This window comes from Bemisia tabaci, chromosome 3 (genome assembly GCF_918797505.1).
Source record: "Bemisia tabaci chromosome 3, PGI_BMITA_v3".
NCBI classification, from domain to species: Eukaryota; Metazoa; Arthropoda; class Insecta; order Hemiptera; family Aleyrodidae; genus Bemisia; species Bemisia tabaci.
The window spans coordinates 7,107,119-7,130,330 of record NC_092795.1 but is presented as its reverse complement, the minus strand read 5'-3'; the positions used below and the strand labels follow the sequence as shown (position 1 = coordinate 7,130,330).

The window sequence follows — 23,212 nt, the reverse complement described above, 5'->3', positions numbered from 1 at the left end:
AATGCGCGTTTCGCACTGGCTGCCCGCCCGCCCCGCCGCGCCGCAGCGTACCACGCCGCTTGAATCAACTATTTCACACCAGAGGTATTGCACAGTATCATACGAAATTGAAGGCACTCCAACATAGGTATTAGGAATGACAGGCATCCTTCAAAAGAACGGAGCTTTCCTCACAAATTAAATCAAGATACTACGGCCCAAAAAGAGAGCGGTAGTCCATAAACTCACTAAGTCCTAACATCCGTAATTAGTAACGTTTAGCACACACTTTATCGCCAGGCTGTTGCTTAATCGCCATATGCGCTATAAGAGGCTATAAGAAATTTTGTTGCTGGCTATAGAAGCTATCGGAAATCTTACAGCCGGCTCTAGGTGTATGGTATTTTGGAACACAGATTCTACTGCGGTACTTCCGGTCGGAAAAGCTCCACGAGTCCGCTGGACCGCGGTACCGACGAAAAACGCACTTTTCCAACAGGGCCAAAAACACTCGTTTTTGACCGTTTCTCGGCTCAGGGAGCTCCGGCGAGTCTCGCGACCGGGCGCAATCGATTCTACGCCTCAAACTACGTAGGATTCGACACTAATCTCGAATTTTTTTTTCCCCCGCCGAAATCGAGAAAAATCCACAGGGGTACCATGGACTAAATTTTTAGGGTCAGAATCGAATGTTCTCCGATCGAGCCGAAAGCAATTTGGCCCTGTTAAAAAAGTGCGTTTTTCGTCGGTACCGCGGTCCAGCGGACTCGTGGAGCTTTTCCGACCGGAAAATCGCACTCAGCGGGTCATTTCCTAGCAGACTAGCTTGCTTTCGGCTCGATCGGAGAACTTTCGATGTTAACCCTCGCAAATCATCCTCGTTTACCGCATGAACTTTGAAAAAAGGACAAAATCAACGATTTTTCTTGTTCGTAGGCAGGGGAAAACTGTGGACCATGGGAAATCGACTCGACGCCTCAAGCTTTGTAAGATAATTCGTTTTTTTTTTTTGGTAATTTAAGACGTCGAATTTTTGGAAAGTCTGATCTCTTACTTTTCAAAAATATGGGACTCTCGGAAATATTAGTAAACACAATTTAATGTTCTGATATAATTGAAAAGTGTTTCATTGCTGGTAATTTTGATGTCTTTGCATGAATTTACAATATGAATTTTTGCAATAATTGTACAAGGTTGTGAGCTTTGTATTCGAAGGTTTTGTGATGAAAGCGTTGATAGGAAAGTAACTTGCAATTAAATAATGTAGTTCCAATTGATGCAAATTTCGTTTGTCATAAATTTTATAATGAGATTTTGTTGTTCTACACCTGACGATAGGAAACACAGGGTTAAGGCAGACATTAGAAAATGAAATTCCCTGACGCATTAGGATAAAATTCCTCCACATTTGAAGATAAGTAAAGCAGTAATAAGACTTAATTTGAAATTTTTGCAAGGAGCATTTGTTTTTTAAACAACAAAACAATTCTAGAAAACAAATAAAAGCAATAAAACAATTTTTCTCTGACAGGTCACCTTATCTGACACTCTCCAGCAGTTTTCCCAGTATTTCCTGACTATGGCAACCCTTTAATCACCTATCTTTGGCAGGAAAAGATTCGAGGCTCTGAATGCAACTTTCTTGTAAGAATGAAAAAGTCCAAATAATAGGCACGAGCTAGATCTATAAGAGAGGCTGTTCTCTAAAGAAATGAAATGATAAAAGTAAAAAATTCAATGCTGCTCCAGTTACGAGCGATCTACTATGGACTTGACAATGAAATAAGAAGACAAATTTGTATGTATTACACTTAAAATATGTAATTAAAATACATTTTTACACAAAACAAGTATGGTACAGTGTTAATATGAGATAACAAGTTTCATAAAAGAAAATAAAATTACACAAGTGATAACGTACAGAGTTTCATGATTGAAGGATTTGGCGCGACCCGTCTCAGGGGTCACACGAAGACAAATCTATCCTTAAACTTATCAAATATTTTAACATATTGGCATTGATTGATTGATCGTTAAGTTTCAAATTGAAACAGGTTAGATGAAATAAGATGAAATGAAGCACATCAAAATAAAAGGATTTTATTCTTCAGTTGTGTTTTTTAACACTGACGATCCTTAAGAATATATAAACAGAGCTTATTGCTGAAATGATTCAAGATTAAAAACCCATGTACTGAAGGACATACTACGGCTGAGAAGAATGAAAACAAAGTTGATAGCCATGATTCATGGGAAAAGACCACGAGGAACTCGAGGGATATGTTGTAGATCAGAAAAGGAACGTAAGTATCTTATCTGCACTGTTTCAATTTTCTTACAAACATTTTACGTTTTTAAGAACTGCTGCACAAATTAGTCTGAAAATTTCCGAGTCTTATCTCATGAGGATACTATAAAATCACAAGAAATTTCAGAAAAATTCATGAGACAGTTTTCCTTTCGACGAAAAAAAATGTGGGTAAGAAATACTGAAAGAGCGCAATCGGGAAACGTTCCTTTGTATAGGGGATGACAGATTGTTGTGAAATATCACTGATCATTATCAAACAAGAGATCAAAAATTAAAATATATACCTATATCTTTCATTAAATGAATAGATACGTGGGGGGGCTATGACACAAACGCATATCGATCAGTTTCTCAAACTGAATTATTTAACAAGCATAAAACTAGGTCTTTTCCACCAAAATGCTGGAGGTCTTAGAGGGTTCCCCCTTTCATAATTTTAAATCCCTCTATTACTAACTCGAAAATTAAGGTCCAGGATGTGCGCTTCAAGATGTATGGAACAAACCTTTAAGTCTCAATTGAGAATTTCAGCAAGCTAAACGCGAGAAATTAAAATGATTAAGGTTATAAATTTAAGCAAAAAATTGTATAACATAATGGAAGAATTTCATAAAACTTTGACAGTGGTACATAGCTTTGTTCACTGGCTGTCTTGAATCTACTGTAATGATAAGAGACAGTACAGTGAAACTTGGTCATAACCTTCTCATAATAAGAGGCTGCTCTTGATTATCGCCTGGAGTTTTCTGTGGCAAATGCATAATGTATTGAAAGAATCTTCTCATGACTGAAACCTGTGGGTAAGAGCCTGCTCCGTTATGACCAGGTGTTACTCCCAACATAATTTTGGCATTCAATTTCTTATAATTTCATTAAGGCCTTAAAAATTGAGTGAGTAATTGAAGCGCTTGTATCAAAAGGTGCCAACACTGAAAAACATTTTTTTTTTTTTTTTAAAATTTGTTTCAAGAAAATCCACACAAGAAGCGAAAAGGATTTCTTTCCTGTCCAAATCTCAATTTCAGAAAATGTACGACTTGGCACCCCTTCAAAATAAGCGTTTCAATTCACACCAGTAACTTGGAAAATGTATTTTTTTCTTTGAACTTTGTTCTAAAATTGTCCAGGTTTTTTTTCCACACCTCAATCAACAATCAAATCAACCATAAAATTATTGTTTGTGAAAAGTTGTGATAAAACAGCCCAGAATGACAGGAAAAAAAGATAAAAATAGCTTCTACTTTAATTTTAAAGCATAGTTCACGGTAAAAACATAAAAACAACACAGGCAATACTACAGGAAGATTAGAAGTAGAAAAAATCACAAATGATAAGTATGTACACATGTACAATAAACAGACCTACACATGTAGATCCAAATAACCAAGCATTAAGAATACTCCTAAGTATCCAATCTTAAATTCTTTATATACAAAACAACTTCTATGTACACGCAGTCAATGCACAGTGCTTTAAATTAAAAATTTAAGATACCTCTCAGCTCTGTCAGCTATTAGTAAATTTTTGCAATATTTAAGCGCTTCATGAGATGCACATATAGCATTATACACAATATATTGTCAAGGCTTTCAACAACAGTTGATAAGGAATTTAAAAAAAAAAAAAAAAAAAAAAAAAAAAAAACCCTCATTTCAACATCAAACTAAAGTTAAAGGGTGGATATTTTTTTGTTCAATTCTCCAAAGATGCCAGTGATATATCATCTGAGACTGGAACGGTACATATTTTGATCACTTTGTTAGAAAAAACAATTGAATAAAACGAGAAAATAAAGTATTTTTCTTTTTTTTTTAATCAGTAAGAAACATATGTACTTTGAGTCATTTTCGAATAAAAACTATCAGTGCTTTGTAGCTGAAAGTTAGTAGACTCAATTTTTTTTTAACATAACAGAAATCGCACTCACTGTTACTGAAGAACCACTCGAGAAGTTAAAACGATTCTGTGATAGAAAAAAAATGAAATTTATAGATATTAAAAGTTTAAGAAAAATAGATTTTGATACAGTCTGAAACATTTCCGAAATATTGACGAAAAATAGTTTTCAGATTTCAAATAAGAAAAGAGGTTTTGGGTAAAAATGATCAAAATTCAAAAATTGTAAGCGTTATGATGTCATCTACTTAAAGGGTGCAAAAATAAAATTTAACATAATGTTAACAAAGATAAAAACTCTGCATTAATTTGCCAACGATCTGAACAAGGAAATCTGTAAAAACCAAAGTTTTACTCAATTTTTGTGAGTCATTAAAACTGAGAACTACTAGGCAATATCTGAGCTAAGAAATATATCGGATTTCTGCGATTTGATTGTAACTAGGTATAAGATTTCACGTACAAACAGAGGCATGGCAGGATTATAGTATAAAACAGATTGTATTAAGAAACAAATGCTTTGTATGTTACTCTGTTAAAGGGAAGAAAGCCCTGGTGTAATCCTTAGACATAAACACCGAGCATTTCAACTGGAGACGAGCCCACGCTGCTTTGAAATGAGTTAAAGAACTGATGAAAATAGCAAGTCTTCACTGATTGAGAGAATGGCAACAAACAGAACTATATGGAATGTAAAAATTTCAAAAATCTTCAGTCACGATTGACTGTAGATTCTTGACTGAAAATTGATACTTCAAACTGGCATGACTTTTGTCATAGGTCACATGCTTGGTGGTCGCTTGGTAACTTTCCATGAGTTCTGGCATATTTGAGTTTGTAAGCCGTGGTTGGTGTCTTGTATCATTAAGTTTAAGTAGGGTTAAGGTTTGTGGGACCGATTCGTCTTCAAATTTCAAATTTGTGGGTGGTGATGAAATGATTTTTGCAGAAAAATGTCGAATCAAAGTCGCTACACTTGGGTTGCAACACTCATTTGCAGTCTTAAAGGCCCAATGAAATCTCTTTAATCTCTCATTCTTTTAGATGCTTACGCTCAGTTTTGAAATCTTTGTAACAACCAAATAGAAATGTTTCTAGGTCCAGAAACTATACAAACAAGTATTTGTAAAAAAATTTCATCTAGTTGTATCAAATTGAAGCATAATACTCATCTGCAATCTTACTGGTGGAAATGATTATACATAATTGTAAAATTGTCTTCAACAGAAGGTTCAGTGGGGTGGGGTGCTTTGCGATATATCGATTGATCTACCATTTGAAACTATGAAAAAGCATTGATACACAGCGTGTTCCCAACAAACACCTTAACAATCGATTCTTTATCATGGCTTCAAATGAGAAAATATTAATAATCGATCATTCCCGCCTTGCCACTGAGAGGGTTCATGCCGCAAAATAAACGCGTAATCTTTACCAGAATTCAGAAGTGTGATTTTTACATATTAAAAAATTGATTAGTCCGTAAAAAATAAAAACATCGATTGACTTAAAGAGTTTTTCACATAAATTTGATGAAGTAAACTTGATTGGTAAAACAATGCATAAAACAATTCCGACTAAAGTATATCACTGATATGAAAGACATCAATGCATCATCACACTAAGAATGTTAACATCTACCATCGCTTTATCTCCTTTCTTCATTTTATAGAAGAAGGGAAAAGGCACTCTTTGTAATATACGCACTCCCCAAAAGTTTATAAAAGAGATACAAAATGTGAGAAATATCATCAACAAAGGTTAAGAAGTTGCTGGGAACATCAACAAAAGAGAGAAAATGATGAGAAGAGAGATGGGAACTATTATTGAAGGCTGTGAATTGGCTTGAGAGACCTACCGAGAGATTGCCCTGAAGTACCTAACAAATCTGCAGCGTAAAAAGTCTTCTCCCTGTTCTAGACAATTCATAAAAACAATCGAATTTCATTTTTTTTGGCTGGATAAATTATATTGCAGACAATTAGGTATAGCAATTTATAAAAATTAGAGCTATTACGTCTTGTGATGATAATTTTACTGCCAATTCGTTTATAAGTAATCTTGAAATTAATTTGAAAAATATATGAAGGAAGGATTTGTAAATGTACGAGTACATCTTGAAACTTACATTAAGGAATTTGAGGGGTGGATCTATCTTAAAAATTTAGCTTTTAAGATACCAGGATTATCATTCTAATCGCTGTAGATTTAAATTAATGTACAAAGTACATTTAGGAATAGTTATGTCAGAACTATTCATTTTAATATTCAAAAAGAATGGAAAAAGTAATATTGGAAAATAATAACTTCAAAATTAGTATCAAATGGGGAAAAAAAACCGAAATGAGGTTGCAAGAAGATGTGCTTTCAACCATTCACTGAACTTCCTATTAAGAAAAATTTATTTTTCTGACTATCGTAATATATCATTTGAACAGATAAAGAGCAAGCCACTCCTTAAAACACTGTAGCTTAAAGCAAAGCAAGGTTTTTTACATGATATGGTGCTTGGCACAATAATTTGTTGAAAAACTCAGAAGAAAAAAGAGACGGACAGACTGACAAGTGGCTCAATGTATGCAGATGGTCAGACTCATTGCCGAATGAGATACCACAGTGCAGTAATAAGCTGATTTGTGATGTTTCTAGAGAGGAACTTCCAGAAACTGAAACACAAAGGAATTTCACTTGAGAATTGGTTACTCGATACAAGATTTCTTCATGGCTAGCTGTGCTCTTCGCTCCCATTCCTCCGCTCTTTGCTGAATACGTTTGAATCCTGATGTTTCAGACTCATCTCCTGTGTTGTTGTTGTCGCTTTCATTCATAAACAAATTGTTGGAGGTATTCTTTTGGACTTGGAGGTCCGGTAGAGTCTTGCTTCGTTGTCGTTTTTCAAAGATATTGTTATTGATATTGTTCTCGCTCTGGTTCGACAACAACAAAATGGTATTCGACAAATCATCGGCATTGTGACTCAAACTTCGATGATATTTCGCAGGGTTATACGTATTTAGGAGCGTGGGTTTTGTCAAGTTGACATTAGAGATAAAGTTAAAGACTGGTTTTGTAGGCTCATTATCGAGGTCAGACTTGATTGGCTCTTTGAATTTCCTATCCTCTGGTGGAGAGTCCATTTCTTCGTTCTCTTTGTCGCTGTCTCGCGACTTGGCACCAGATTCTCTTGAGTCAGATATCACTGCCTCGACGATATCAGAATCTTTGATTTTCAGCGACCGCCGGGCAAAAACTTTGAGTAATTCTGGTTCATCATCTTTACTCGACCGCAAATCCTTCACATCCGATTTCCGTCGCAAAACAACTGTTGTGCAACCCTCTGGTTTTAAGCAACTATGCTCTTGTCTCTCAGCTTTCAATTCCTGTTTTTCTACTTTAGGTTTGTTGTCCGTTTTTGAATTGCTTGTTTCTGACTTAATAAGTGGTCTTCTTTCATTACAAACGATGATAGAATCATCCATATTCTCCGTGCTAGTAGACCTGGGGGGCCTCTCGCAGAACTTCAAACTATCTTCATCGACGTTACTATGAGATCTCAAAATGACTTTGATGGAGGATGATAAAACTGGCTTGTTACTCTGATCCAACGGTTTTCTGTCAACATTTGAGTTCACTTCGGTGGTGTGTCTGATCGAGGATACAACTGGTTTGGAGAGGTTGATGTCTGGCTTTTCGTCCTCATTTGGATCAATCACTGAGCCACCAGTCCTTTTAATGGTTGGTTTGCTGGAGGATTCATCCGAGAAAACCCTTTCTTCTTTTTGATTAGCTGTCACTTCAGTTGTAAGTTTCACAGTTGGCAGAGCTGGTTTGTTTCCTGTAGACTCACATAAGACTTTCTCCTGATTCGTTGTCACTTCACTAGAATGGGAAACGCTCATTTTGTTGTTGGTAGTATTGACAGACGACCACTGTCTAGTATTAATCGTGAATTTATGCGGGGCATAACTCAGAGGTGACTTGGGAGCAACATTTGGTTTATGTATGGCTTCTTTTATGATGGGCTTGTCCCCTGGCTTTTCCTCCACCATTTCTCGCTTTTCAGACTGAGGTTTCGGATATTCACAATTCATGGCTTTTTCTTGCATTGCTTGATTCCCATTTGAATCAATGTTATCTCCAGGTTTGGAAGTTTCCGCCAGTTGCTCTGATTTATCTACATTCATCACTTCCGGTTTTTTGGCTACAATGCCATCGCTTTTGGCAATCTCAAGTTTATTCATCTTGAGCTTTTCTGGGCTATCTGCTTTTTCAGGTGACGTTGAAAGTATAACGTGTGAGCTTGCTTTGTTTTCAATGCGGTTTAGCTGAATTTTCATGAACTCCGGAACTGTGCTTTCTGGGTCTTTCTTAAGGATTGAAGTTCTTGGTGCTGGAATGGGCGGTAACACTGGTTCTGGTACTTTTGAACTGCGAGATATTGTATCTATGCTTCTGGGACTTATTTGTGGCATTTCTTCGAGGAACTTCTGAGAATCCTCTGGAGATAAATCAGTGGGAGTTTTAGGTGACTTTGGTAAGTAGCTAGACAGGGATTTTGGAGACTTGGACAGATAGTCTGGCGATTTAGACAGGTAATCCGAGGATTTTGAATGATAATCCGGCGATTTAGACAGATAATCCGGAGACTTTGGATGAAAGTCTGGTGACTTAGACAAATAATCTGGAGACTTTGAATGAAAGTCAGGTGATTTAGACTGGTAATCTGGAGACTTTGAATGATAGTCCTGCGAGACAACATCAGGAATAATGATATTAGCACAATTTTTGATTTTCGTGGCATTGTAAAATTCTTTTTCTGATTTGATAGTCTCTGGAGACTCAGAGAGGATCACAGTCGAAATCTGATTATGACTAGATATGGCATCCAAACTTTCAAAATTTGAGGATGAAATTTTGATACTTTTGCCATCATTAGTGTCTTTGATCTCTGGTGAGACGACTATTTTCTGCGGCTCTGATGTTACTTCAGAGGCCTCGCTTGAACTGGACAACAGAGAGTCATCTGTCTCCCTATTCAGTAAAATAGTTGGAACCATTTCTTCTGTGATGCTCACATTCCTTACTCCAAGTTTATTCTCAACAGCATCCGATGCATCACCACAATCAGAGTCGTCTTTAGCAGAATTAACATGGACCGGCAAGCTGAGGGAGTCGGAATTGTTGTACTGATTGACACCCCTGAAACTAAAAGATTTCTTGACTGGTCGCAGTACATCTGGTAAGTCCTGAATAGGTTTCGTATGCACAACCTCGATTTTATCTGCAGGAACAGCATGTACCACAACACCACCCTCCAGATCAGACAGCGTCGGAGGAAAGTGTGGGTACGAGATGTGCATTCTCGATACTATTGGGTTGCAGTCTGACGGAATATTGATTGGATCCACTCGCTGACGAGCTGCAGGGTAGTGCTTCACTGAAATATTGCTGATCTCATGCACATAGCGGCCTTTCTCGTCCATCCGCTTTGGTGGCACTACTGTCATCAATGAATCGTCCACAGACTTCTTCTTCTTACCACTACGACGTGACAGGAGACGACCAAAGAATGAGTTAGAATCGTCCTTTTTCTGCGGCTGAGAGTCCTCATCCTCTTCGAAAATATCGCCACTGCTGAGATATGCTGCATTAGAGCGACTGCGCGTTAGCTTGATGCGAGAACTGACTGGAGATAACCCTGAGGGCAGGGATGCTGACTTTATTCGAGTGTCATTTGAGGGTTCGGTGGGATTGGCATGTGCAGTGGTGCTCACTGAAACCAAACAAAAAAACGTGATGAGTGCAAAAAAACTCACTTCAAGAAAGATAGAGCATAGAGATGAAAAAGCAAGAATAAGTAAGGTTTTTCATGCATTGCTGATTCACTGATCTTTGTGAATTTGGAACTTTAGTGGGATACACTTCTACTCAAATCAACTCTCAGTCTGGGATTCTCGCATATTCACGGATGAAAAAAGCTGATCCAAAATTGCGATACGTATGGTGACAAGCAAAAAATGGGAGGGAGAGTGTCAGAATCTGAAGTTGTTCTTCCATAATAATGTAGAAAATGTACCAACAAGACTCTAATTCAGGAGTCACATAGAGCTGCTCACCCACATATAATAAGTGAGATCTTCATGATAGATCCCATACTCCTGTTTAAAGATTTAGGTGCTTATTCCTAGTCTGTCGTACATGAAGCATATATATTGAAGTAGCACAGCGCAGGTGAGAAAAATGCAAAAAGAGGACTTTAACAAAATGGGAAACGCAGTATAACCTAGCTTGTCTTTAGAAATAACTTTTTTTAAATAAAAAATCATTCCCATGTTTTAAACAACTTGCCTCTGCTGGATAAAAATAAATGAATCTTACACTCAGAGTACCTTGTGTCAGAGATAGTTTGACTAACCAAACTCGAGGACCTATTACGTCTATAAAAGCCAAAATCAGACGTTAATATTGAACAATTGATTGATTTAATTCATGAGAATTCAAATATTAATTTGCCTCAAGGCCAATCTCATTGAAACGACACTAAGGTGGAGCTTCGAAACAGCTGTGAAGCATATGGACGATGAGTTTACGCAATTTCTGAACACGCCGCCTCATTCACTGAGTTATGAGTCAATTATCTAGTTAAATATTGTAGTTTCTCTTGTCATAATAGCGCCTCTAGCAAGGCTGAGTGCCTCCGCGTCCGGCTCAAACTCCAGAGGTCGAGGTTTGATCCCTCGCCTGGAAGAATTTCTTTAATGGTTTTCTTTTATGATTTATTTGACTGAAAAAGTATGGGCAACTATATTACTTGCTTCTGCCACTGAGAGAAGCGCCCTCCAACGCAATTGCGTTGAAACGTCCTGTTTTTCTTTCTATGCTCCTAATTTTGTTCATACGTTTTTAAGATGGCTATTGTAGCATACTCTTTAACAAAATTCCTAACCAAAAGACGCTCCTACATTTGATCATGACCATTCATGGTCTCCATGACTATCAGTGCTCATCATTTCAGTACCTGATTCCACCATTCCTCCTGATCAGTTTCATTTGCTCAGCATCTGGAGAATTCATCTCTAGTTTGACAGAGCCATTAGCTTTATTCATGATCTTAAACTGATACCTTTCCAGCTTATGCAGATCAGAATAATCAGGGAAAGGTAGGGGTCGTAGCCTAAACTCAGCATCAGTATTCCTATCTCCTTGAACAAACACACTGTCCACAACTTTCGACTTTTTTCTGTTTGAATGTGAGTAATTATTTGGTCTCATATCAAAATTACTTTTTTCGAGTGTCATGGCTTTGAGAGGACTAGCTCGGTCTCTAGTTGGAACTCGTAAGGAACCAACAGTCGGGGATTTGTTTGTGAAGTTATAAACTACTTGCGGAATATCCGAGTAAGATTTATGTTTCAGCAATGACTGATTTTGATTTAAATAAATCTCTGAAAACTCATTCACAACTCTCCTCCTCAAATCAAAACTATCGATATGTTTATGGAAGTCTTTGTCAGAGTTTTTGGACAAGTTTATTTCAGACTGTGAGTTTTTCAGTGGCACAAAACCTTTTGGCTTATTGCTGATCTTTTCAAACTTGGAGATTATTTTTTTCAGTTCGAGAGTAGACTTGTTGACCTCTTCTTGACTGTAATTCGGGAGTTTGCTCAAAATCATTTTATTGAAATGATGGGTGTCGTAAAAAGTTTTTTTGTCCGCCTTGTTTTTGTAGTTCAGCATCTGAACATAGCTTCTGACACTCCCAATATTGGAGTTGATTAGCCTCTGGGGAGGCGGTTCGAAGGATTCAGCAAAATTCCGCTGGTCAGAATCGTGAGCTGATGGTTCAAAATGCGATGAATCATAAGCTGGATATATACCTGAGTCACTAGCTTGTGACGAAAGGCTTCGACTGCTGATATCTTCATTTAATTCTGGGGTTGAGGGAAGAATGGATCCGACCGTCAACTGCAAATGAGAACACAGGGAAAGATTATAAAAAACTGTCCGAGAGTGAAATCTGAATGGGTATAATAAATTTAAATCAAACAGAGACAATTTACATGAGCCATATAAACGAAACTTAGAAAAGTAAGATAGACATGAATCAAATGAATTGAGTTGAGTAGGAAGGAATCAAGCCACATCAGCTATTGCCAAAAACTGGGCACTTGAACTTTTTACAAGAGAGCGTTTGTGCATATTCCTTTGAAATTTTTAAAGAGTTCGCTTTGTGCTATGCAGAAAATTCACTGAAATTTGTATAAAAGCTGCATAAACGTTTACACATAAAAAATTGAATTTTCCAGTTAAAATTGGCAATAGCTGATGAGTCTTGGTTCCTTGCTGCTTGATTGAGTTCAAATGAAGGGAGGGAAGTGATTTCTAAGTGAGATTCATTTTTACATGTATATTTGAAAATCGAATTAAATATGTATATAACGTACAGAAGTGATAAATGAACTCAAACATTGTTTCTTTGCATTGAATCTTATGGAAAAACTTTAATTCTGCATACATCAGTTTGAGTCTTATTTAATTTCTTCTTTTTCATTTATTTTACGATTTGAACTAATCATATCCAATACTTCTGGAGAAACAGGTGGGTCATTCCACGTCAACTGTACCAGGCTCGGAACCCGACCCCCTCCGATTTGGCTGAAAATTGGTATACGGGGTCTTTACATCATTATAAGAAACTAATTTGAAGGGTTTTCCCATCTGACGCCCCGTTCGCGAGATATCGACCCCCAAAGATGGGGTGAATTTTAGCGATATTCAAAAACGCCCGTTTTAGCGATTCTCATTTTCTCGACTTCCCTCTCTTTGACTCTCCATAGCGAGACTCTGTATCAATCCATCATACTTTGAAAGAGTGTTTCTAGACCAGTTTTTCATGTAGATTCTGAATATGCCATCGAAATTTAGCTAAAAATTATTCTAATGGCCGTAATTTAGGGTTTTTTAAAATTTACGATTTTTTCGCCATTCAATGTTCAAACTGAAAACTCGAAAAAACTGTCTCTCAGATTTTCGATTTTTTTTTTTTACTTCAAGCTTAGGATGTATACTTTCGGTTCATATACTTTTTTCAATGGAACTCGGACGGTTAAGGGCCTAAAAAAATTCAAATAGGCCAAAAAAGGTCAAAAATGGTAAAAAAAGACGAGTTTTTACATGTTAATCCAAATCTTTCGATAGTAAACTCTTCAATTATCGATATTTTTTCCCTTTTTACCCTCTAATATGTATAAAATTAGACTTGCAACGCTTCCCATACATTCACCGATCGATTAACGGCCTGAGGGAAACCGGAAACCGACCGAAAATCCTCGAAATTTACGCAAAAAGGCGATTTTTCACATCGTAACCGATGCATTCCATGGATTGTAACTGCAATTTCCAATTTTCTCTATCTATTTCAACCTTAAGGTATATACTTACGAGTAATAAACACTTACTAACGTGCATCGATGGGGCACGGATCTAAACGGAAATTAAAACCGGCCGGAAATGCTCAAAAATGACGGCGAAAAAACGATTTATTACACGGGAACCGATGCATCTCCTGAATAGTCACTGAAATTTTAATATTTTCTCTTTACTTCAACCTTATGGTGTAATCTTTCGAGTACTTAACACTAATAAAAGTGCATCGATGTGTTACGGAGCTAAACGGAAATGGAAACCGGCCGGAAATGCTCAAAAAAGGCGGGGTTTTCCCACCGTAATCCGAGCATCTCATGAATAGTCATTGCAATTTTCATTTTTGTTTCTCTTCTTCGAACTCAAGGTGTACTTTTGAAAAGCTTGCATTACACATTATCCATTTATTGGTAAAATATCTAAAAAAAAAAACCGAATTAGAAATAAACCGAAAATTCAAAAAAAAAAGAAAAAAAAGGCGATAAATGACGTTGAATAAGTGGAGTTGATTTGAATCGATGATATGATTTAAAGGAGCCGATGCTTGCATCATAAAAATCGCCGATTATAAACTTGACGGTGGAAAAATATGATGCACTTCATCGATCCTTTGGAGGACCTTTCTAAAGGTAAAGGCAGCCTGACACTCCTTTAGATTGATATAATCCACTCCGTAGATTGATATTTCAGTTTCTCTAATCTTTTCTCTCCTGAGCTATAACAAAGAGAAGGTGACTCAGAGTAACTGCCCCCGGGGTCGGCCTCTTCCTTCTCTTTTGATTGAGCTCAGTGGTCAAGTACGGCCTCCAGTGATGCGGTCAGGTCAAGTCAAGACCTTAGGTTCCTCTTTCTTTTCTGGAACTCTGGTTGTTATGGTTTTACTAGCCGTTCTGGACGCGCTAAGCGCGTCCGTCACGGCCAGCCAAGGGGCTGCGCCCCCTGGACCCCCGATCACTCGCTAGGCGAGTGACATTCAGCTCGCTCCGCGAGCTATTTTTCTCAGTCATTGGACATGTGATCACTAAGATGTATACATTTTGGAGACTCTGGAGGCAAAAATAATTTCGCCACAGAACCTTGTTGCCGGAGCGTGCCATCATTTGCACATGAATAGATGTGTGGAGATGAAGCGATGATGGGGATCGATCATTTCTTCAAAAACACATTTGATTGGGACGTCATCCCATCGGGTGGCGGAAAAAGACAATCCATGGATCTCCTTCCGCGATTTGACTTACTGAAGTAGCAAAAGTTCATCTTTACCTCTTAAGAAGATTATCGGTGGCGTAGGGGTCTAAAAACTGCTCAACGATAATATAGTTTGAGTTCCGAATCGCAATGAGCCCACTCGTGTTTTTTTCTTAAACTTTCATCGCATATAAATTTCTCTGATGTTTTTGTTGATTGCATATTAGTAATCATATCCTCATTTCATTTCCTTGCCCTTTCCTTTTTCCTTTTTGTAGCATCTTGGTCCATTTACAATTATTATTTTCAAAATAGCTTTCCCCTAGTATACAATTGATGCTTCAAACGGAATCAGTTGTTTTAATGACATTTCTGGCTAAATCATGGGTTTTCCCAGGAAGGCAGTCTATCGTCCCTCCCGGACTCTATTGTTGCCAGATAAGTTGCTTTTTTAGCACTTTTCTCAACTCAAATCCATGTAAAATATTCACATTTATCGCACAATCTGGCAACCTCTCGAGTGAAATAGAAAAAGGTAGAATCGCTGAAAGTCTGAATCCTTCGAAGTTTATATTAATGATATATTAATGATGGTTTTGTTCTTTGCTCTACTTCATTTGTATCGTCGCTTTTTCTTTGGTTTGAATCCGCTCTTCAAATTTGGGATTCTGAGTTTTCCAACAAATAAATTATACGAGTGTATGGAAAGGCAGCGTGATGTCTCACCCTTTTTCAAATTTTAGCTTTTACTTTTTTGCAATATTTATTGTCAATATTAATGAACGATATTTTCTTCCTGTCCGTAAATCAGGTCCAAGTCAAACCTCCATTTCTTATTCGAACTATCTTCCTCATTTTATTGTAACTATTGCTGGAATTCTCAGTCAAGTCGAAGTCTAAGGCACACTTGGTCCCTAATTTAAACATCGTCCGCCGATGGATTCCCCTCAACCTCCTCCACGTGAGAAAAAAAAAAAAAGTTAGGGCTGGCCGTTCTTCATCGCCTCTATTCAGAAGCCGTAGGGGTGTAATTCTTAGCTAGTTATCTTGGCTTCTAACTTTTTTGAAAGGAGTGTCAGGCTGCCTTTACCTTTAGAAAGGTCCTCCAAAGGATCGATGAAGTGCATCATATTTTTCCACCGTCAAGTTTATAATCGGCGATTTTTATGATGCAAGCATCGGCTCCTTTAAATCATATCATCGATTCAAATCAACTCCACTTATTCAACGTCATTTATCGCCTTTTTTTTCTTTTTTTTTTGAATTTTCGGTTTATTTCTAATTCGGTTTTTTTTTTTAGATATTTTACCAATAAATGGATAATGTGTAATGCAAGCTTTTCAAAAGTACACCTTGAGTTCGAAGAAGAGAAACAAAAATGAAAATTGCAATGACTATTCATGAGATGCTCGGATTACGGTGGGAAAACCCCGCCTTTTTTGAGCATTTCCGGCCGGTTTCCATTTCCGTTTAGCTCCGTAACACATCGATGCACTTTTATTAGTGTTAAGTACTCGAAAGATTACACCATAAGGTTGAAGTAAAGAGAAAATATTAAAATTTCAGTGACTATTCAGGAGATGCATCGGTTCCCGTGTAATAAATCGTTTTTCGCCGTCATTTTTGAGCATTTCCGGCCGGTTTTAATTTCCGTTTAGATCCGTGCCCCATCGATGCACGTTAGTAAGTGTTTATTACTCGTAAGTATATACCTTAAGGTTGAAATAGATAGAGAAAATTGGAAATTGCAGTTACAATCCATGGAATGCATCGGTTACGATGTGAAAAATCGCCTTTTTGCGTAAATTTCGAGGATTTTCGGTCGGTTTCCGGTTTCCCTCAGGCCGTTAATCGATCGGTGAATGTATGGGAAGCGTTGCAAGTCTAATTTTATACATATTAGAGGGTAAAAAGGGAAAAAATATCGATAATTGAAGAGTTTACTATCGAAAGATTTGGATTAACATGTAAAAACTCGTCTTTTTTTACCATTTTTGACCTTTTTTGGCCTATTTGAATTTTTTTAGGCCCTTAACCGTCCGAGTTCCATTGAAAAAAGTATATGAACCGAAAGTATACATCCTAAGCTTGAAGTAAAAAAAAAAAATCGAAAATCTGAGAGACAGTTTTTTCGAGTTTTCAGTTTGAACATTGAATGGCGAAAAAATCGTAAATTTTAAAAAACCCTAAATTACGGCCATTAGAATAATTTTTAGCTAAATTTCGATGGCATATTCAGAATCTACATGAAAAACTGGTCTAGAAACACTCTTTCAAAGTATGATGGATTGATACAGAGTCTCGCTATGGAGAGTCAAAGAGAGGGAAGTCGAGAAAATGAGAATCGCTAAAACGGGCGTTTTTGAATATCGCTAAAATTCACCCCATCTTTGGGGGTCGATATCTCGCGAACGGGGCGTCAGATGGGAAAACCCTTCAAATTAGTTTCTTATAATGATGTAAAGACCCCGTATACCAATTTTCAGCCAAATCGGAGGGGGTCGGGTTCCGAGCCTGGTACAGTTGACGTGGAATGACCCAGGTTCAGTTCAGTCACATCAGAGTTTACGTTAAGAGCTGCATTTGTGTATAGTTACCGGCTTGTTTCTTCGTGGTGCGCCATGAGTTCGTTTTGGTTTGATTGCCATTTTGTGTCGTGCAGCACTGTGACTTAACTGGTTTGATGTCACGCTTTCATTTAAATCCACACCGGTATCTAAAAAAAGAAAATTGGGACGTACAGTATCTGCACATTATGAAGTCAACTATATTGCTGCAAAGAAGACGATAGGTATCACCTCGCTGACACTTTTTGCAACTAATTCCACAGAATAAAATATTGCTGTGTTCCATTCCATAGTATAAAATTGTGAAATGAGGATTAGTCTTCTTAACATGAAATCCTATATTTTCTTCATGAATGACCCATCTCCAAATCTTCCTGGAACTTTGGCCTAGTTTGGAAGTTTTTTTCTTCAAAATTAGAGATTATTTTTTTTAGAATTTTGATCAGACTGTCAATACTAATTTGAAATGCACTGTTATTCTAAGAATGCCGATAGGTGAGCCTACTGAGCATAGAAGTTATCAAGGTATTATTTTCAGCAGTTTTGCTGAATATTTATGGAAACTGAGGGTTTTAGATTATTCACTTTAAAAATGATAAAAATCGGCTATATTGAGTACCTACAAGAGATGAAGCTACGTTTGAGTAAGTTAACTTGACTTAGATTCTCCCATTTCCCCTTTTTTCATGGTTTCTGTTTCCAATTTCTTGTCTAAGGCCGATAATAACTGCCAAGACTTAATTTTGTGACCTATCTAAGGCACTTATTACCAGAATTCCAAATTATGTGATTGAATAAAAAACTGTTCCTAAAAATTCACCTGCCCGAAGGGAGTGTAAGAACAAACTGTGAATTTTATGAGAGGAGATTAAATGGATTGCGCTTTGCAAAAAGCAACCAAAAGCAATCCAATATCGCTAAGATTGTGCAACTTTTTTTACCTTGCAAATATAAATTGAACATCTAAACATGTTTATCGTGTTTTATCTTTACTCCCAATAAACTATGAATTCAATGCGAAAATTACCTCTGTACATTTCATGTTCAGCATGATTTCAGTCATTTTCAGCTAAGAGGGTAAGTTGCACAATGCCAGCAACATCGGAATGCTATTGCTTCCTTTTTGCAAAATGCAATCCAAATGCTTTGTTTGCTGGATGAAAAAAAATCGGAAAGAAGAGGAAAAGAAAAAAGCCTTCATCCAAGCCAATATTTAAAGCTGGATATTCGGAGTGCAGGGCTTCCATAACTCCATTTTCCTATTCCCTGACTTTTTTTGCTTTTCTATGACCCCAAAAGTTATTAATTCCCTGACTTTCCCTGGCCTTTGAACAAAACCTCAATTTATATTTTTCCCCTTTCTAATTATGCTGACTTCTGCTAAACGATGTTCGCAAAATTCCCTCCTTCTTTCATGAGCTCCCTGACTTTTCGTTCAGATTTTCCAAACCGCTGGAAACTCTGGGAGTGGCACGCAGTGGCTTCTGATTAGGTACTCATTGAAACCCAAATGACCAAACACATGTGAAAAAATAAAATCATACCTGAATCTTGATTTAAACTTTTCCTATCATACAGAGATAATTTTGATGAGTTTCTTGAGCTGTGACCATAAAAATCCTGTAAAAGTAAAAGGAGCATAAGATTAGTTATATTCATAACTGAGTGCTTTCTAGAAATGGCCTTTAAATGTAGCGGCACAGAAAATAGGGTAATCTTAGATTATGTGATTAGATTGCGCGATGATTGCTTCCTACATCACATCTTCTAATTGCCTTGTAAAAACAAGGACAATACTCTTCATGAACTTTTCCTTGAGATACCCTCCTTTCATCACAAAACCTAGTTGCTTGATACAAAACGAAAGAATAATGGGTAAATCAGAGATATCGTTATGATATCTCTTTTCACACATTGAGTCAATCAACGACATCCATTTCCCTAATTTTTCTTATAATACTAGGAGATTCCGCCCACTAATTGCTCCGCGGTCCAACCGAACCCTGTGATGCGCTTTTCAAAGGTTAAGCGTTACTCCCTGGTAAAAAATTGACGATAGGAGCTGCGTTTCAAAATACCATAGGAGTTCTTATAGCCGACTGAAGAAGGCGATAGAAAATCATATAGCTGGCTGTAGAATGCGGAGAAAATCATACGGCCGGGCTATACGAAGCGATAAAAAATTAGGCAGCCGGGCTATAGTTCCTATCGCCGGGCTTTACACTTTATCGCCTGGCTGTTGCTTTTTCGCCATCGATTATAAAAGGCTATAAGAAATTGTGTAGAAATTCGTGTGCTTTGGAAATCATTGAGTTTGATACGGAACCACCTTAATATTTACAAAACACACGTTATATTTTCCTTTAATGCATATTTTTTTTCATCAATTAAAATGAGAATAATCCATACAGAGTGTGCAAACATTTCAAAATCATGAGTTGAATAACGCTGACTCCGCCGGATTAAATATTAGAGCCTAACACAAAGCGGAGCGGCGACGCACTGGCGCCTACAAACCTAACAGGGATACTTCACGCATTGCGCAACGCGTGAAGTATCCCTGTTAGGTTTGTAGGCGCCAATGCGTGTTTCGCGCTGGCTGCCCGCCTGCCACGGCGCTTGAAGCAACTATTTCACACCAGAGGTATTGCACAGTATCATACGAAACTGAAGGCGCTCAAATATATTAGTAATGGCAGGCATCCATCAAAAGTACGGAGCTTTCCTCGCAAAATAAATCAAGATACTACGGCCCAAAAAGAGAGCAGTATTCCAAAAACTCACTAAGTCCTAGCATCCGTAATTAGTAACGTTTAGCACACACTTTATCGCCTGGCTGTTGCTTGATCGCCATCGGCTATAAAAGGCTATAAGAAATTGTGTAGCCGGCTATAGAAGCTATTGGAAATCTTACAGCCGGCTGTAGGTCTATGGTATTTTGGAACACAGATTCTGCTGTCAATTTTTACCAGGGGGTCTTATGACTTTATGTTATAGAGTGAGATTCAGTAAATCTTCACAAATTTGATGTCATACCTACTACTTAGTATTAACGCTCCTACACATGATAGGTACTTTAAAGAGTTGAAAATTGATGGCTGTCTCGTTATTGAAGGAATAGTGCCATTACTTACGTCGTCCATCTCAGAAGAGCCCATGCTGAGTAAAGAGCCGTCGCTGCAGGTGCTGTGCGGGGACTTAGTTATTCTCACATCCTGTAAACCAAAGAAACAAAAACATAGGTTAATCAGAGGTCTGTACGCTATACGAACAATACAGTAGAACAATAACCAATCAACAGTAAGTACATTTCTCTCGTGGTAATAAGTGGACTTACTGTTGTTTGTGTGAAATTACTTCAATTTTTGCGCACGTGAGTACATACGCTATTTTTAATAGAACAATAACCGATCAGCAGTAAGTACCTCTCTCGCGGAAATAAGTGGATTTACTGTCACTTTGTGTGAAATGACTTCAATTTTTGCACACGTGAGTACATGGAGACCAAAAGTTCGGTTCATACTGAACACCGAATTTCTTGTCCAGGGGAACGGTAGTTTTAGGTCACGGACACTGAACTTAGGTTCAACTAACTAGAATTCGGTTCCAATGACCAAGAAGTTCGGTTGCCCACACTGGAAAAAAAAAAACCACATTGGATCTAGAGTCCAGACTCTGAAAAACATCGACAAGAAAATATTCTCTTGATTCAATCAGATTTAAACTTAAATCAAGAACCAAGCCTCTTAATTTGAGCGGATTTCCTTTTGATTTAAGTTTAAATCTGATTGAATCAAGAGTCCTTTTTCCTGTCAATGTTTTCAAGAGTCTGGACTCTAGATCAAATGTGTTTTTTTTTTTTTTTTTTTTTCCAGTGCATGCCAAAAAAGTTTGGTGTTTAATATGATCCAATTTTCTCTTTGTCTCCTTCGTCCATCGTTTAGTCCATCAATTTCAGTAATCAGCCTGCAGTGGTGAAGACGGACGACACGTCTCGCGACGGCATCTCGTGTGCAGACGTTGCAGAGTAAAGTGCGCGACGGTGTTCGCATTCACGTGCACGTTCGTCGTGTAGTCATCGTTGTCGGCGAACAGTGGGTCGATTCGAGAATTGTTCAACTTCAACTTTAAATTGAATCAGTGAGTTCGAAAACACACCAACTCGGGTTTTTTTCGATTTTCACTTTTTTACGGTTTAGTAACACTTACAGAGGCATCTGCACGCAAAAGGAAATTTCGAAATTGCAATCGGAAGTGCTCGAAACAGCGACGGGAAAAGGGAAAAATCGAAGTATTTCAATGGAAATTCCAATTTTTGGCAATTTCAAGGGAAACGGGTGACCATCCGATTTTGCGGTTTTCTTTTTTCGGTTCAGTATACCTCATATTAACAAGTTATATAAATATTCAAGCGTTATTCAGGTCGAAAAATATACATTTTTCAGGACAAACTATGAAAAATCAGTATCTGCGAGTCGGTGAGAACGAAAACACACCAACTCGGAAATTTTTAAACGCTTCATTCTCTGTCATCAAACATGGTGTATCGATTTCAACTTGGTGCTTTACAAAGTCTCAAAGTGCTTGTCCTTTGGCACCAAAAAGGTTTTTCGTAAACTAACTTCTTCGCCCGCTACGCAGTTTTAGGTGTTTCCCGAACAATTTTTTCCCCCGAGTTGGTGTGTTTTCGAACTCACTGATTCAATTAGGATGTGTATTTCGTCAAATTTTACATGGATGTGAAGTACAGATGGATGTGTGTTACAAGTATGTGAAGTGCTTGTCCTTTGGCACCAAAAAGGTTTTTCTTAAACTAACTTCTTGGCCCGCTACGCAGTTTTAGGTGTTTCCTGAACAATTTTTTTTCCGAGTTGGTGTGTTTTCGAACTCACTGATTCAATTAGGATGTGTATTTCGTCAAATTTTACATGGATGATTCTAGAAGGAGTTTTCAGTAGAAAACCAACGGAACCACTTTCAAAACTTTGACGTTTTGTATTGACAGAGTTATTAGCTCTTAAAGTTTTCGAATTTTGTCCGAGTTCTCTGGTTGACTTGCTCCACCGTGCGGCGGCTGGACCGGTGCAAGAGCGAGCGCGCGCGATGCACTCGCAACCGGCGGTGTCGCCGAGATCTGCATGACGGGAGGCGGGTAGCGGGAGTTGCGGGTAGGTAACCCGTGCGAAATGAAAGTCGCATCAACGGCGGGACAATCATCGCCCGGGTCCCCGGTTGCCAAACCCACCCAGCCGAAATCCCGCGAATATACATCGTGAAAATATGATGAGACAAAACAAAGGTTTACAGAGATGGTTCCAATTGGGGTTATGTTCATAAAATTTCCTTCCAGAAACACCCCTTGAAATTGAATTTTTGACACAATAAACCCACCAGCCGAATCCGTGATTATATCCGAAAATATGACACGAAACACTAAGAGTGGTTCCATGGTTTTCATAAATTTCCTTCCAGGAACACCCTTGAAATGAATTTTGACACAATAAACCCACCGAGCCAAACCCGCGATTATAAATTGCGAAATATGAGACGAAAAAGTTTAAGAGTGGTTCCATTGGGTTTTTCATAAAATTTCCTTCCAGAAACACCCCTTGAAATTGAATGTTTGACACAATAAACCCACCGAGCCGAAACCCCGCGATTATATATCGCGAAAATATGAGACGAAAAAGGTTAAGAGTGGTTCCATTGGGTTTTTCATAAAATTTCCTTCCAGAAACACCCATTGAAATTGAATTTGTGACACAATTGACATTAAAATTTACTAGTACGCGAGTGAAATTTCAAAATTTAGAAAAAATCCGAGTCAAAGTGTGTGACCGTCTACGGA

The 23,212-nt window shown here is 37.8% G+C and overlaps 1 protein-coding gene across 2 annotated transcripts in view; it reads right to left on the bottom strand.

Annotated features, from left to right (window-relative positions):
* Positions 1–1,774: 1,774 nt before the first annotated feature.
* The window catches only part of LOC109030808 (uncharacterized), a 100,535-nt gene continuing 79,097 nt past the window's right edge, over positions 1,775–23,212 (bottom strand). For both annotated transcript variants that reach the window (XM_072297689.1, XM_072297690.1), the window contains 5 exons: positions 20,499–20,579; positions 18,909–18,984; positions 17,395–17,513; positions 12,064–12,151; positions 1,775–9,959 (listed from right to left, as the gene is read on the bottom strand). In XM_072297689.1, coding sequence (XP_072153790.1) covers positions 6,886–9,959; positions 12,064–12,151; positions 17,395–17,513; positions 18,909–18,984; positions 20,499–20,579 — 3,438 coding nt within the window. In that variant the 3' untranslated portion in view covers positions 1,775–6,885. The remainder of the gene's footprint in view (positions 9,960–12,063; positions 12,152–17,394; positions 17,514–18,908; positions 18,985–20,498; positions 20,580–23,212) is intronic.